We start from the raw sequence: 17519 nt of genomic DNA on the forward strand, positions 1-17519 counted from the left end.
TTTTTTTTCAGGATCTCTGCTGAGCACCGACTATTCCGTCCCTCAGCCAAGGCAATCCAAGGGCACTTTTCTCCCGTAAAGGAAGTTTGGGTTCTGGGGGAAAACCCTATCCGCACGGGCCAGCAAAGCGCTGGAATGTAAGTGAGATGGCAACAGCGAGGGCTTAACAGTGCCAGAATACCTGGCAGCCTGCCGTCTTATAGTGTTACTTCCTGGTTGATTTTTCCCTTACGTGACATGGCGCCAGTTTGCTTCACTTCCTCACTCTGCGGCTGCTCAGAGAGTTGGGGTGAGGGCAGGCCCGCGCATAGCCCGCGCTTCTGCCGCCGCTGCCGCTGCTGCCGCTGCTGTGAGCCCGGGGATCGTGGCCGCGTGCTTACCTCCCCCACGTCCCTTGGCCCCCAGCTGTGTCGCGTGCTGCTCAGAGGGAAGAGAGGGGGAGCGAGGGTGCACGGTGCCAGCCGTCTTCATCCCTAGTCCCGTTGCCTTTCGGGCTGCACCGGCCCCTGGGTGTCATTTCACTCCCCTTGGATTCCAGCTCCCCTTCGACCCCTTCCCGGGCCAAACATGATATTGACCAAGGCCCAGTACGAGGAGATAGCTCAGTTCCTCGTGGCTGTGCCACCTACCAGGCAGAGCCTGAGGAAGCTGAAGCAGAGGTTCCCCAGGTAAGTCTCCCGCTCTTTCTTCAGGGCAGCTGTGTTCCCTGAATCACCAGGTGCTACAACACCAGCGGGTATGTACAGTGTTGGGGTCATAGAGATACCAGACCATTCCTTGCCTAGGTAGGGTAGTTAACCCTTTACCATTATGTTCCAAAGACCTTAGACGTGTAAGTGCCTTATATCCCCAGTGCCACAAAATAGTAACCTCACAACAAGCATTCCTTGGGGAATGAATGAATGAAAGAACAATTTTGGAGGCCATAAGAAACTTGAGACTGTCTTAAATGTATTTGAAGGCAATACAATCAATCAACACTCCTCCGTATTTTAAATAATGGGGTTTTGAGGGACATTGGGGGATAAAGTAACAAAAATGAAAGGCTCTGCACTCTCCAGGAGTTTACAATTTAGCTAATAGATAACACATGTAAATAATGCAGTTCGATACAAAATAGGTACTTAGTAATTTTGTGAAGGCATTAACAGTTGGAAATCGAAAAGACTGTATTAGTTAGTTCTGGAGAAACCAAAAGATTCTAAGAAGGAGCAGTAAGGAGGGAGTGCATTCTAGGCACAAGGACCCAAGAACATTCCATTTGTGACATTAGTTGCATGGCCCTGGGCAAGTAACTTAACCTCTATGTGCCTCAGGTAACTCTCACACATATTCTCTTAAAACCATAGATTGGATGTATCAGGTGAGGAAAGAATTTCCACAGCAAAAGTTTCTTTGGTGGAAATAACAGATATTTGTACTGTGTTTTTGTATCTATGCAATTATCATCCTAAAGCCTCTCATCACAGCTCACTTAGATTATGGCTTTAGTTTACTAATTTGTCTCCTTACTTCCAATCTGTTCCCTCTCTAATATATTCCTCATACAGATGCCAAATTGATATTCATAAATCATAGATCTAACCATGTTGCTTCTCTAGTCAGGAAGATTCAGAAGCTCCACTATTCCTCTATACTAAAACACAAATTCCTCTGGCATTGAAAGCCCTTTATAATTTGGTTTCATCCTTTCTTTCCTGGGGAATTATTGTTAATTTTCTCTCTCACACACATTCTATACTTAAGCCAAATTTGCTACTTGCTATTCTACATTCATGATATTATGTCTCTGGCCTTTGTGCCCCTCATAACTGGAATTCTGTATCTTCTCACCTCTGCCTCTTGAAAACTGTTGCTCCCTCAAGAAGCCTTTGTTGATCTCCCTTTCTCCCCCTCCTTGTTACTGCTCTCCCCTACTCCTTAATCACTGTGCATTTTGTGCCTTGTCAACCTATTCATATCCTTTTATTTCCCTGAATATACTCAGTCTATCTAGCTGAGTAATCCAAGGGAAATAATTTAATCTCCTGGCCTCTGTTTCTTTACTGGTAAAGTAAGAAGTTTGTATCTTTATTAATGATGCTTGATAGAAATATAGGGGAAAAACAATGAACTTGAACTCACAGATGTGAGTTCTTATAACAGTCCTGCCATTTACTGTCTGATTGTGGCTGAGTCACTTAGCCTTTTTGAGCATGTTTTATCTGTTCACAAAATGGGCTTATTAATACACAAACTACCAAACTCAAGGATCAAGCCCCTTTCAGCTGCAGTACTCTTATGATTCTAATCCCATAGGTAATGCCCAAACTCATTTTGAAGAATGTTTTCACCTTTACCTTCTCTAACCCTTTTCTAAGAACTTCTAGCAAGAGGAAAAATTGACTCATATGAGTTTGATCTGCTTTTATTAAGCCCTGCATACTGTCTGGAGTGGGAGCTAATGAACAGCAAAATGGACTTTAAAAAGGAAGGGTGATAGGGGTCCACAAACTGGGATTTTTCTAAGAAAAATTGCTTTAGGAGGAAAGAAAGAACAGAAACAAAGAAAGCACTATTAAGTTTGATCCAGTATCAGCTGTTATGTAACATCTTTTTTTTTTCTCTGAGGAAAAAATTCCATCTCTTTTAAGTTAGCTTTCCTTATATTTTTGGGGGTGCGGTGGAGTTTGTAGAAGTTGTTACATGTAAACATTTCTACAGCAACCCACCCAATGATTGACACCTATTCAGGTTTTTTCTATTTATTTCTCACAATATTTTTACTTCTGTAAACCTATACTGTTCCCCCTCCTTCCATTTCCCCCCATTTTTTAGTGTTTTTTTATTTATGAGAGATCTACTTGGTACATGAGAGTATCAGTACATTGCATCTTATTTTTTTTATTTGTCCTCTTTTATTTTTTGATTCCCATATTCTTTGTTTGTGGGCTGGGGATAAGGTTAGATCTGTGATTTAATTGATATACTTCCCAAGGAAGTAAACATCCATTACCAAATGCAAATTGACTCTCTGGCCTTCATAGTCTTAGAGTTGTTGTCTAAAGTTGTGGTGTCAAATTCAGATAGAAATCAGGTGAGAAACTAAGCTATACATAAAGATTCCTCTGGGCCACATATGAATATTCTATTCCATTCTTATTTTGTTATATATCTTCCAATTAATTACATTTTAATCAGGTTAAGGCAGCACTTGTGAGTGTTGCCCAAGATTTGAGAAATTAATTGACTTGCCCAGAATCATAAAGCCAGTATATATCAAAGGTGAAATATGAACCCAAGACTTGCTGGCATTGAGGACAGATGCCTCTTACCTTTGTAGGAAAGTAACAATTCTTGAAAAGACCAAATGGACTCATTTGATCACTTTCTTCCCTTCTCTTCTCCCAACTTCCCAACATAATTTGGGAAAATGGTTTAACTGTACTTGTTTGATCATAGTACCAGATATTGATCTAGCTTCACTACTAAGATATCTGATCTAAGTACAACATTTAACATGGCTGGAAAGCATTGTGTTTAGTAACTCTCCAAGAGTTCTAGCTCTACAACTCATTCCTTCTATGACTGTGGGCAAGTCATTTAATTTTCTGTACTTCATTTCTGGCCTAACCAATGGATGCAATATTACTGTCATTACCTACCTCACTGTGGTCATCATGAGTTTGTAGACTGTAAATCTCTACATAAATATGAGCTAATTGAATGAGATTGTTGAATGAGCTAATTGAATGAGATGATCATTTCTATACAGAGAATGCTTTTAGAATAGTAGTGGAAGGTGCTTTCATTTTTAAATTTGTATTCTATTACCTTGGATTTTAAAAGTATCTCATTTGCCTGTATCTCAAAACACCTTCATATAGTTCATCTTAATGGGATTTAATTTTTTAAAAAATTTCAAATTCTAATGTATTTCTAAGCTTCCTCATAAAAAAATCCATTATCAAATATCACTATTTCAATTGTTATACTTTCTTTCAAAGCTATAATATAAGCAGAACCAAGTATTAAGTTTTCTTTTTAGGGGATTGTATTCAGAACTTGAGGTAACCCTAGAAATTACTGAATCTATCCCTTCACTTTAAATAAGAGAAAACCTTTAAAGAGGAGAGAGAGGGGAAGTGAATTGTACCAAGTCCCATGGCTAGTAAGTATTAGAGCTGAGAAAACCTGGGTTACCATCCAAGGCTCAATTTGAATTCTCTTTCCATTATACCCCTTCATTCATATCAGATTCTCAAACCCCCTCCCCTAAAAAAAATAATTAAAAGTGAAAAAAATTCTATGCCTCACTGTCTTCTGGAAAAAGAGATATACTTAAGCTTTCCTAGTGGAATTGCAAATTGATAGACTCATACCAGTGAGGTGATAGAGTGCCAGGCCTAGACTCATGAACATCTGAGTTCAAATCCAGCCTCAGACACTTATTAGCTATGTAATGTTGGGCAAGTCACTTCACCCTGTTTGCCTCATTTTCCTCATTTGTAAAATGGAAAATCTGGAAAAGGAAATAGCAAAGTACTCCAGCATTTTTGCCAAGAAAACTTGGAGCACAGGACTTAGAAAAATAAAAATTGCTAGTAATCCAAAAGGCATGGCTAAACTATAGTATATACTAAGGGTGACTTGAAAGAAGGAATGTAAAGCAATGATGACAGACTGAAATAGAAATGAATCTCTGCAGCTTACAAATTAACCTGGAAAACTACAAATTAATATTGTCTTTCTTTTATTGCACTTTTGTTTATTTTGTTAAAGATTTCTCAATGACATTTTAATCTTATTTGAACCACAAGAGATTAGGATTTTGATGCCGCTAGTGTTAAGGATAGTTATGACAGGAAAGGAGATGGACCAGTTCAATAATGCAATTGTGAAACACTAAATGGACTTATAACACGTATATGCTATTACCCTGAAATTAATTTTTTAACCTTTATCTGCCATCTTAATATCAATTCTAAGACATAAGAGTGGTAAGGACTAGACATTCAGAGTTAATTGACTTGCCCAAGATCTCACAGCTGGGAAGTGGCCCAGGCCACATTTGAACCCAGGACCTCCTGACTTCAGACCTGGTACTCTTATCTACTATGCTACCTAGTTGCCCTCCTTAAAGTGATTTTAAAAAATACAATATAAACAGAATACCTACAGAGGATTGCTTACATTTTCTCCAGATGACTTATGCAAATAATTGGACTAGAATTGCAAGGGGATGAGAAAATGTGGAATATTTGGGTTCTTACTGATGGAGTAGAGAGGGGATGCACATCAGTGAAATCATGGATTTTTTTCTAGAGTATTTAGTAATACAGTTTCTTTCACAATTTGATAGTAACATGTCTAGTCATTTACCTTTTTAGTCTCAACCTCAGTCTTAGGTTGGACTAGTTTTCCACTTAGTTCCTTTCAGCTCTAACACATCTAATTTATTTTACACCATCCTATACTCCTCTAGACTACCTTTTACACCATTGGTTCCTAGTTTTCCACACTTGAATAATATTCTGAATGTTGGCAATAAATGTTCCTTTGAGCCACAATTATACATTCATGTTACTGTGTAGTATATTTTTTCCCCTCTCAGGTACAAACTTACCAGCAGGTGATTTTCAATTCCTACTTGCTTTTATATAGTACTTTTAAGCCTGGACACAAAATATTTCCAAGATTTTATTTTGGTTATAAAACTGAGAAACCATTTCAGCAGTGTACCCTATATTTATCCTATTTTGAATTATTAGTATTGTTGAGTTTAAGCGATGACATTACTGCATTTGGTCATATGCTCTTTTGTTCAACCACCATTTTCTGACACAACAGCAGCCTAAAGTGTTTTTTGGAGAATAAAAAAAGTGGGATTCATGGCATTGATTTCATAAGTAGCCTATAGTATATTTGGAGGCAATAACATACCATTTTTGTCTATGGGAAACAATAATTGAAATCTATCACATTCCCTATTCGACTATTTGCCAATTTCAGTCTATATTGCATTGATATTATAGACCTTTGTATGTTTGATATCCTTTTCTCCTTGGATACTCCAACTTATACTTTTCTAACTATATCTTACATGTTTTCAATCGAATCTTCCCCATTCAGCCTACAGTGGTCCCTGCTGCCTTCTTTTTTCTTCAGTTCTCTTTCAGTCATTCACATATAATAACAGTTGTGGTCGTGAAAAATGATTTTCTAGATATGTCATCAGCAAATGTCTTCTTTTCCAATATTAATCTCTCTAATTTATTTTTTCTTGCATTCCTGAAGTTGCTAGAATCTCAGATGTTATGTGAAACAAAGCAGTAAAAATGGCTGTCCTTGATTTGTACCTGTTTTTAGGCAAACAGCTTCAGATATTTCTCCATTGCCTATTATTTTGACTCTTGGCTTAAGGCAATTTTTTATTGTTTTGAGCATAGAATTCCTCCATACACACTCTTTTTAGTGTTTTTATCATAAAGAAATGTTGGATTCTATCTAAGGTTTTTCTGTATCTATTGATATACTATTTTTGGTTTGTTTGCATGCTCTGTCTTCCCAATCATCCTTGGATGCTCATGCTAAATAATTTTCTTAATTTTGTTGCATTCAATTACTTAATATAATCGAGATCACCTTTTTTCTATTTTTATGAATAACCTAGGGAAAATAGGAATTGTTTGCTTTTGAAAAGTTTGAAAGAATTATACTGTGAATATATCTGGACAAGAGAGTTTATTTTGGATATGGTAATTTTTTTAAAATTTACTTCCCATCTTAGAGTTGATAGTAACATTTAATTTCATGGCAGAAGAGCAGTGAGGGCTAGGCAATTGAGTTTAAGTGATTTGCCCAGAGTCACACAGCTAGGAAGTGCCCGAGTTCAGATTTAAATCCAGGACCTCCTGACTCTTGCTTGGCCTAGCTGTCTATTCATTGAACCACCAGGCTACACCAACATGGTCATTTTTGATAACTTGTCTTATTTCTTCTTCCTCTGAGATTTTATCTGTTTAAATTTTTCTTGTTGCTTTTGTTTTGGTAGGATATCAGTAAATAGAGAGAACCCTTAGAAGTCAAACTAAGGTGTCAAATTCATTCAATTAAACTAAAATGTATTTGGGTAATATTTAATCAAATAAATAAAAATACAATGCAACATAGATAATGTAAATTTATGACTTTCTAAGTCAGTATGCTGTCCATTGTGATCTCTTACTATTTGAGTTTGATACCACTCTTCTAGGCCACTGAGTAAGACGATAAATTGCTGAGATAATAAAGGCTTACTTTGGTAGATGAAGGGAAATCACAATGCTAGTTCCAGGGATTTCTAGAAAGTACCTTTGGTAACCATCTTAGTTTTTTTCTCCATTTTTAATGATAGCAATTAATCTCAAAGAAGAATATTAGTTGTATTCCATAGGTTTCAATATATGATCACAAGATCATAATTTTAGAGTAGAAAAGTATCTTTGAGACCTAGTTAGTCCAATCTTCTGTTTTATAGATAAGAAAACTGAGACCTACAGAGGTTAACTGAGTTGCCCCAGGTCACATTAGTAGTAAAAAGTAAGTGGGGAAGATGAGATTTGGACTACAATCTTAATTCTTTCTAACTATAATAGGTCATCTCTTTATTGATTTTATTATTTTTAAAAATATTCTTTTTTTTATTAACCCAATCATCATTTCCAGGTTTGTTTTTTTAGCTTCTTTGTAGTTTTCAGGATGATGTTATTATTTAATTTTAATTTTATTGAACCACAGTCTGAAAAGGGCATTTTTCTATGACCTGGTGTGTGATCAGTTTTTATATTTGTCCTATGTACTTGAAAGGAATGTGCATTCTTTTCTTTTTTCATTTATCTCTCTATATATATTTATGAATTCCAACTTCAGTTAGCAGTTCAAATCTATGGTATCTTTTATTGGTAATCTCTTTGATTTGTCACATTCTAGGAAGAGGGCTGAAATCCTCCATTATTATAATATTTTGATATATTTTTATCTCTGTCCCTGTTAATCTTCCTGTTATGAATTTAACTGTCAAATTGTGTGGTAAATATAACTTGACAATTGTTACATATTTGTTATATATCATTCACTTAGCCATTATATGATGGCCTTTTTGTCCTTTTGAATTTTTGAGAATGTGGATTTCTTTTTGTCTTATACCATTACAGCTACTCCTTTTTCTTTTTTAAACTTCTAGTTGCATAACATCCTTTAGATCAGCCTCTTAATTTTAATCTAGTTTTATCTTTTTTTTCCCCACAGATTTACTATAAGCAATATATTGGTGGGTTTTGTTTCTTAATCATATTTCAATTTTATTAACCTATTAATTGTTATACTTTTCCTGAGGTTTAAACTCTGATTTTAGTCTAGATAGGGGTTCTTTACCATTAAGCTTTGCTGTTATGGTTTCTCATCTGTGTGAAAGTTTTTTTTATAGTAGATATGCAGTGTTTTTTAAGTGATTTCTACTCTCTTGTGTGGATCATAGAATATTTTTTATCCCAAAATCTAACTTATTTCAATTAGATTAGGAAATATTATATACTTTAATCATGCTTCAAAATAATAAATCTTAACCAAAGGTAACATAGCAAGCTTAAAGTGTTATTTTTGTTACTCTTATTCCATCAGTTTAGATTTTTTTCTATCATGCTTCTTTGTATCTTTATCACTGTAGATTATTGTTTATAAAATATTCTAGAGGTCTTGTTTGTCTTTGAAGTGAGTTCTTCTGTTTCCGTAATTTATGGTAGCATTTCCAGGTATATAATTTTGATATCTAGTCATTTTTTTCTTTTTGTGCTCTTAAAAAAAAAAGAAGAAAGCTTTGTTTTACTTTATTTAAAATATGATGTTTCTTTTTTTTTGAACATTATTTTATTTGGTCATTTCCAAACATTATTCATTGGAGACAAAGATCATTTTCTTTTCCTCCCCCCACTGGGTATCACATGTGTTCTTGATTCGAACCCATTTCCATGTTGTTGGTATTTGCATTAGGGTGTTCATTTAGAGTCTCTCCTCAGTCATATCCCCTCCACCCCTGTAGTCAAGTAGTTGCTTTTCCATGGTGTTTCTACTCCCACAGTTTGTCCTCTGCTTGTGGATAGTGTCCTTTCTCCTAGTTCCCTGCAGATTGTTCAGGGACATTGCATTGACACTAATGGAGAAGTCCATTACGTTCGATTGTACCACAGTGTATCAGTCTCTGTGTACAATGTTTCCCTGGTTCTGCTCCTTTCGCTCTGCATCACTTCCTGGAGGTTATTCCAGTCTCTATGGAATTCCTCCACTTTATTACTCCTTTTAGCACAATAGTATTCCATCACCAACATATACCACAATTTGTTCAGCCATTCCCCAGTTGAAGGGCATCCCCTCATTTTCCAATTTTTGGCCACCAGAAAGAGCACAGCTATGAATATTCTTATACAAGTCTTTTTCCTTATTATCTCTTTGGGAAAATATGATGTTTCTTAAACTCTCTGTTGTTTCTTAAAATGTGACTTTTAAAAAATTTCCCAAAGCCTGGAGAAAATTTTCTTTGATTTTATAATTACTTAATTTTATAGTTAATGTGCCTTAGAAATCTATAGGTAGGAGTTTTTCTTGCTGGTATTCTACTTGCCTCAGCAGTATCACTGTAGAAGTTTTTCTCTAATTAAGTCTCAACATATAGGATCTTTTTAAATTGTTTTACTTTTTTCAGTATGACAGAATTAAGATCTTTAGAAGTAGAAATAATATTGGAATTTTTCTAGTCCAACCCTTTATTTTACTGAGGAAATGAAGACTTTAAAACATTATGATTTGCTTAAGTCCATACAGGTAATGACAAAACCAGGTTTTGACCATACATCCATGGACTTTCTCATGAAAATTTGGCAATTTCAGCCCTTAGCTGTGGGCTGATGGTGAGGAATGAGGACCTAGAGAGTGAAAGTCCCTATCATCCCAGGCAAGGGTAGATCAAGGTAGGTCAGGAATTCCCTGGGCTTTAGTCAAAATGAAGTAGATGATGATAGGGATTTCCCCTATGGGAAACCTGAGGAAGGTAAAGATTTCTCTGAGGTCTCTGTTTGGCTTTTACACTGCTTGTTCTGGGAAGGTGGTAGGAATTTCTTATTCAAGAGTTCAGACTCTCAAGTCTCTTCTGTATTTCCCAGTCTTGTTTCTAGTCATATTAAGCTCAGACCAGTATGAAACTTAAAATGATGGATGATGTGGAATAAAACTAAAACAACTTCTGTGTCCATTAACCACTAATGAAAGTGGGTAGAGATGAATGGAATTTGAATCACCACTATGCTTCATCTAGGTCAGTGCTGTAAGCTTTAAATTAATGTGCAATACTTTGTATTATTTTTATAAAGTTTATTATCTGACGAAATAGAACCATGTGACTTTTTCTACCTGCTCAAAAAATCCCCACTCCACCAAAGTTGCCACAGGGAGGAGGGAGGGAGGGAGGGAGGGAAGGAGAGAGACAAGGAACTACACCCAATTTATATCCTGTCTATGTCTGCATTTAAGGACAGGAAGTGAATAGGGTGCTGGGAATCATAGTTTTGCTGGGGATCATAGTTTTTAGGATAACAGATACTAATTACACATTGCTATCTTAATTGGTGGAGTTTAAATAGGAGTGGACTTAGCTAGCTTTCTTACCCTTTTTTTTTTTTTAATCCTTACCTTCCATCTTAGAAGCAACACTGTATATTGGTCCTAAGGCAGAAGAGTGGTAAGGGCTAGACAATGGGGGTCAAGTGACTTGTCCAGGGTCCACAGCTAGAAGGTATCTGAGGCCAAATTTGAACCCAGGACTTCCTGTCCCTGGGCCTGGCTCTCAATCCACTGAGTCACCCAGCTTCCCCCCTTATTTAGGTTGCTTAACTACTCAGACTTTTAACTGTCTTGATTAGTTTTGCATGCTTTATTTATCTGGCTTTATTTGCTTAGTATATTGAAATATGCTTCTTACAAATCTCTCTCACTCTTTCTCTCTCCCTCTCTCTCCCCTTTCCTCCCTCCATTTCTCCCTCTTTCCCTCCCTCTTTCCCTCCCTCCCTCCCTCCCTCCCTCTCTCTTCCTCCCTTCCTCCCCACCTTTTCTTTCTGTCTTGGAATCCACACTAAGTATTGTTTCCAAGACAGAAGATTAATAAGGGCTAGACGACGGAAGTTAAGTAATTTTCATAAGATCACAGAACTAGGAAGTGCCCATGGCCACATTTGAGCTCAAGACCTCTTGACTCCAGGCCTGGGTCCATCCATTGAGCAACCTAGCTGCCTCACAAGTATATATCTTAACCTATTTAGGACTACAGTTTCCTTTTTATGTTGTGAGTTACTCTTTTAAAAATTTGACAACCATTTCTCTTGCTGGAAAAGGCTAATTCAAGAATCAAGTGTTAAATTAGTTCTTTCTACACTTCAGTGCTTTATTTTCCTCCTTCCTGTGTTTCTGACTCTCCAGATTTCTCTACCATGACTGGACTTAACTGACTTCTTGCTTCTGCCATGCAGGTACCTTTGTCCCATTGAAAAGCTCCTTCTTTGTCTCCATTTTGGGGACAGGTTCAGGTTGGCTGAGAACATATCTCTAAAGGCAGCAGAAGGGTTTTGTCCTGCCCAGCTGTCCTGACTTTTTAGACTTTGTCACCACACCTTCTTCCCTGCTTCTCCATCTTACATTTTGATGCCCTTATTAGCTGTCTTTTCCCATTAGAATATAAACAACATGAGGGTAGGAACTCTCTCTCTTTTTTTTTTTTACTTCTGCTCGTGTCCTCAGAGCTTAGCGTTGTGTCTGGAATATGTTAAGTGCTTAATAAATATTTGTTGCTTTGTCATTCATAAACTTGTACCTTCTTTATATGGGTAGGGGCCCATTCATTTGCCTTTTGTTTTCCTGAAGCTTAGCCTCCCATATTTTTATTGCTACTGTCTTTTGTTCATTCTGAGCTTTAGACTTTATTGACTCTAAACTTTTAGTATTATGCTCCTCTTTTGCCTTTCATGTGAAGGTTCTTTGACTTTTCTTCCAAATTTTCTTAAAGTTTGGGTTCATTAGCAAAGCTCCCCATTAAATTCATGTTGATTTATTTACATGACTCCCACATTTCTTCTACTTTGAGACTCTTGCTTGGATAGTTAGCCATGTTGTGGTATTTGCATCTTTTTTTTTTTTGGGTTAATAAAATCTCAGTTTTCTATCTCGAAATTTGTCTTCACAGGACTACAAACTGTTAGGGTTAAAATTATGGTTAAGACTGAATTTAATAATTATATTTGGTCTCCAATGATTTTATTTATAAAATCCTAATGAAACACCCAAACTCCGCTGGAAATTTTATGGTGATTTAATTGATAAGGTGGAGATTTAAGAAGAAAGAAGAAGGAAGGGGCTAGTACCTGGTAGGAAGATTAGGAGATCTAGAAAGTAAGGTATTGAGTGTGAAGGAGGGAAGAATCAGCCTGAACTCCAAAGAGGTTCAGCTAAGATGCTGGAACCTGAATCAGCTCAAGGGCAAAACTCACCACCCAACACTCCAAGATGTCCCAATGCCTAGCACACTCTCAGCTAGAGTCACCTCTCCAGGGAAAGAGGAGGAGAGAGGAAGTGACATACTTTATACAGATAGTTCTACATCACTTTCACGTGTCTCATCTGTACCAATGATGATTTAGCTTGACTTAGGACAGCCCAGAGGTCTGTCCTTTTTTCTGCACATGTCTGTTGAAGACCATTTCCTTAGATAATTAAATCTTGAGTTTGATGCAGACCTTCCAAATCTTGTTAAACTAAGAAGAGAGGAGCAATGTAGTTTCCAAGACCTGATTCTGTTATTCCAAGTATCTCCATTGTTATTGATCAAGAAATAGCTAAATCACATCTGATTAGGGTGGAATAGTTTTAAAATTCACAATACCAAAACATTAATGCCCTTTATACTTGCTAATTCAGTTTTACTCAGTAGCAAGGACAAACCATTGACTTTCTGGATGGAGAATTAATTGTCTGGCCTAATCCAGACCACATTTATACTCCCATATACAAAATCCAGTTTTGCAGTTTGAGGCAAGGTCAGGGAAATGACTCAGAAATGATAATAAAAGAAAGTTTATCTGTGTTTTTTATTCACTTGACAGTGAATTCCTAAGTTTTTCTCAGTAGACAAACACAGCTCAGATGCTAGAAACTTGCCCCAAATCTTTCATAGTGACTCAATTCTTTTCTTTGAAATGCTTAGATTCATTGACTTCAAGGGACAGCCTAGAGGATTGCATAATTCTTTTAGTTATGTAGTTCATGTATATAAGATCTTATTTCTGTATTTTTGAGTTATATTTCTCAACTTACATTTTCTTATTCTTTTGATAGTATCACTTTTTTTTTGGTAGCAATTCAGGAAAGAACATTAGGTGATGGAGAAACAAAAATAAAAAAAGGAAAACACCCTTGCCTAATAGGACCCTTCCTTCTAGCATAGACATACAACATATAACGCAGATTAATAAATGTAAGGTGATTTATGGAGGTAGAGAACATGCACAAGTAGGGGAAGATAGAGATTTTGAGTTAGAACTGATCAAAGCATACATTGTAGTCATGGAGGACAGCAATTTTCAGAGGCACCTGGATGGAAGATGGCAGGGAACAGTAGTAGGCCAGTTTGGCTAAAATAAAGAGTGAATAAGGGGAATAATAGAAAACAAGACTTCTTTGATAGGTGGCAAATACATTGTGAAGTTAATACTTTATTATAGAGTCAGTAGGCAGCTTCCAGAAATTTTTTAGCATGGTAATGGCATGATCTCACCTTTATTATAAGGTAGTTATATAGAGGTTAGATTGGAGATGAGAGAAAATAGAAGGTAGGAAATAAATGAGGAGACTGTTGTAGTACAAGTGAGAGACAATGAAGTAGTATCTATGAGTAGAGTCGGAGTAGGGGTGATGTCTGGGAGAGATGTCGTGGAGGTAGAATTACTAGGACTTAATTGATTAAATATGAGGAATCAAGGATGACTCCAAGGTGGCAAACCTAGGTGAGTGGGAAAATGGTCATAACTTTAAGAGAAATAGGAAAGTTTGAAAGTTATATGGTTTTAGGAAAGAGATGAGTTCTTATTTAGGACATTTTGGGCTTATAATGCTGATGGGTCTTTGAGGGGGAATAATCCTTTAGGAAGTTGATATTGAAATGAGATAGTTCACATAGACTGTAAATTTATGTATACTAGAAAGATGGCTAGAGGTATTCTTTATATTGATCATGAACTTGTACCATTTTGACTGGGGATAAAACAAATCCATATAATTATTTTGAGTATTTTCTTTACTTTCAAAAGGTTGTTAAAAAGACTTTAAGGACATTTTATTTTGTTATTGAATGCCTGTTGAGATTCGACTTCTTGTAAAGGAATCTTTTGTGTGTGTGTGTGTGTGTGTGTGTGTGACTGTTTTACTCTAAAAGCTATGTTTATCCATTTTCAAAAACCTGTGCCCTTTTGTTTTGCCTTTCATGTAAAGGTATGAGTAAAAATAGGAATCCCTATAAGGGAGCAGTTCAAAGAAAATCATAGCTAATGTTATCCCCAGAAGAATCCACACATTGACTATATTTACTATTAGAGTGGGGAAAATACTTCATTTTTATGGGAATCAAATTAGATTATTGACTTCATTCATTTTTTAAGTCTACATTACAGACATGGAACTTTAAGCTACTAAGTAATAACATATACCAGTATGTTTACTTGTACAATAAAGAAAAATTAAATATTTCCTCCTTGGAGAAAAGGTTCAATTTAAGCTTAAAGTAATAATATTTTATTATTTGACTTTCAGACGAAAGCAGACTGAATTTACCATCATATATTTATTTCTCACTTGGTACCATTTTTGCCATATCAGTTGAATTTTTGTCTTCAGAAATTATATAGCTTCTAAGACAACTGATATACAGTCACGGTGTGACCCATATTGAAGTAGAAAAAGTAAACTTTATATGTGTATATTCTACATAAGGGGTCTCTGATCAATACTCTTTTATGATAATATGGGTAATGCATTATAATTAAATCCCATTGTAAAGTCACAACCCTGCTTTAACATCATTCAGCCAGTCACCCATTCATAATATTGTTTTTCTGAAACTAGTCCCTGTGAAGCTTAGACTAAAATGATATTTTCGGGGAGTTAAGTGGAAATTTTATTCACTAACAGCATTATTTCTCAGAATGTTTAAGAAGAGAACAGATGAGTGGTGATTTGGGCTTGTGGTCAAAAAACCACTTGGAAAACTAAAACATGCATGCCAAATATTTTTTTGAATAAATGAATGTAGGTCATTTTTTAGAGACACATTAGGTGATCCCTGCTCCCATCGTCTTCTTTCACTTATTTTCTAGCATATAAACATATTTTTGCACTCTTTGTTAATAAGTGCTTGCTAATAAAAACTCCAGTGGCCAATTGACTGTGATGGCCCTCTCCAAAACGTGTGAGAGATCATCTCAACAGGATCATAGAATTTTAGAACTAAAGAAGTCTTTAGCGATCATTTAGTCCAATGTTGGAAATCCCATCTTTTCCTCCATTTATTCTATTGGTAGAATAGTAAATGCCTCTATTCAGTTTCAAGATGCATGTAAGGCCAGGGTCAAAACCTTTTATTCACCTAGTATTGATATGGTGATAGGTATTTTTTGCCATGTGGTAGAATATTTAATTTTAAATAGGCATAATTATTCAGAGCATCATATGTTGTAGGAAAACTATATAACTGTATAAATTTCTTTGAAGTTTAAAATTTGTTTCTGTTTGCAAATCTCCAAAATTATTCAAGCTTTTATTGAAGGTATATTTTGCTAGTGTTTATTTTGCTGATAGTGTTGGTAGCAAAAACTAATAAAATTTAAAATTAACTTGCATGCCAAGTCCCATTGAGCTAAGATGTCAAATGAACTTATGACGAGTCAGATTCTTATAGTCTTTATTCTATTTTAAACCAAAAAAAGGGGTATGGTTTAGGATGGGGACTCCCATAGCTGAACTGCAGTAATGTCATAGGTAAGTCTTCTTAGCCCATATAAACATCTGATAAAAGGATTAAGGAAGGATTCCTTTTTCTAGAGAACTCCCTCAGTGCATCTTTTCAGGGATCACTAACTATTTGAGTGGGGAAAAGAGCTAGACAAATAGATAGCTTAAGTGTTATGAAACACTGCCAAGTTATCAATCAGAAATGAAGATAAAATAGCTCTGAATTATAATATAAAACAATGGGAAAATATGATTCAATTTACTAACATCTGATTTTTGTAAAAAATCTCTCAGTTCCATGAGACTCACCTATACAGAAGGAAATGTTTCCCCATTCTGAATAAGGTATTCATTCAAGATTTAGTATCTCTTGCTATTTGATGGTAAGATCAGATATTATTGAATTAAAGTCTAATCATAGGGTTGTTGGTAGCCTAATTTGTTTATTAACCATGGCAAAAGTCATAAATGAAAATTACAAGAGATTGACAGTATTGTAATCATAAAGATGGGTAACTTTTAGGCTTTGCACAATTTTTTCTTGTTTTTAAGGTATGACCAGAGCAGCCTAGGGGCAAAGAAAAAGTAGGAGTAGGCATAGTTTGCTTTACAGACCTAGTGATTTTCTAATATTTTTTCTTTTGTCGGGTACATCTCATAGTTTTAGAAGGTCATTGTTCTTTGCTGTTTCAGCTTGACAAGAATGTGATGACTGTGATATTTCTGAAAGGAGATTGGGTGACTGCTGGTTATGGACAGATCTCAACCATACTGAGGTAGCCAAACTTTAATTTTCTTAGTAAAGACCAGGACAAGCGTCCCAAAGACATAAGGTTTTGCAGTCTAATTTAGGTTGGGAAACAAATGTGAAAACTTATTTTGAGGGGCAGCTAGGTGGCTCAGTGAATAGAAAGCCAGGCCTGGAGACATGAGGTCCTGAGTTCAAATGTGGTATCCTGACACTGCCTATCTGCATAACTCTGGGTGATTCACTTAACCCCAATTGCCTACCTCTTACTGACCTTCTGCCTTGGAACCAATACTGAGTATCAATTCTAAGATGGTAGGGAAGGATTTAAAAAAAAAATTTAATTGAGCCATTATAATTGCTATTGATAAAAACATAAGAACAGTCCATTCTTTGCAAAATAATTGAAAATGAATCTTTTTGAAATATAATCTCTATCAGAATACCTCTGCTTATAAAAAAAAATGTTTCTTAAATGCAAAGAAAAAGAATAAGGCTGTTTAAGGAATGTGTTTCTTATACTTTAAAATCTTGCTTTCTACTGCTAAAAGCATATTAACAAGTACAACTTAGAAACTTTTCTCTTCTATAAGTTTTATTATTTCAGATAATCTCTGGAGCAGCAAAATCAAATTTTGGACTAAGGCTTCAATTTTAGTTGTTTTTTTGTTTTTTTGTTTGTTTGTTTTTCTTTTTTCCTGAGTTTGGATGA

The 17519-nt window shown here is 35.8% G+C and overlaps 1 protein-coding gene across 4 annotated transcripts in view; it reads left to right on the plus strand.

The window, feature by feature from the left end:
* The first annotated feature begins 288 nt into the window (after positions 1-288).
* Positions 289-17519, plus strand: part of CDIN1 (CDAN1 interacting nuclease 1) — a 247446-nt gene continuing 230215 nt past the window's right edge. Inside the window, exon 1 of one of the 4 annotated variants that reach the window (XM_003340037.4) lies at positions 289-668. In XM_003340037.4, the coding sequence (XP_003340085.1) occupies positions 568-668 (101 nt within the window). In that variant the 5' untranslated portion in view covers positions 289-567. The remainder of the gene's footprint in view (positions 669-17519) is intronic. The other 3 variants (XM_056810236.1, XM_056810235.1, XM_007480009.3) reach the window with 3 other exon arrangements.

Source organism: Monodelphis domestica, chromosome 1, assembly GCF_027887165.1.
Source record: "Monodelphis domestica isolate mMonDom1 chromosome 1, mMonDom1.pri, whole genome shotgun sequence".
Taxonomy (NCBI): domain Eukaryota; kingdom Metazoa; phylum Chordata; class Mammalia; order Didelphimorphia; family Didelphidae; genus Monodelphis; species Monodelphis domestica.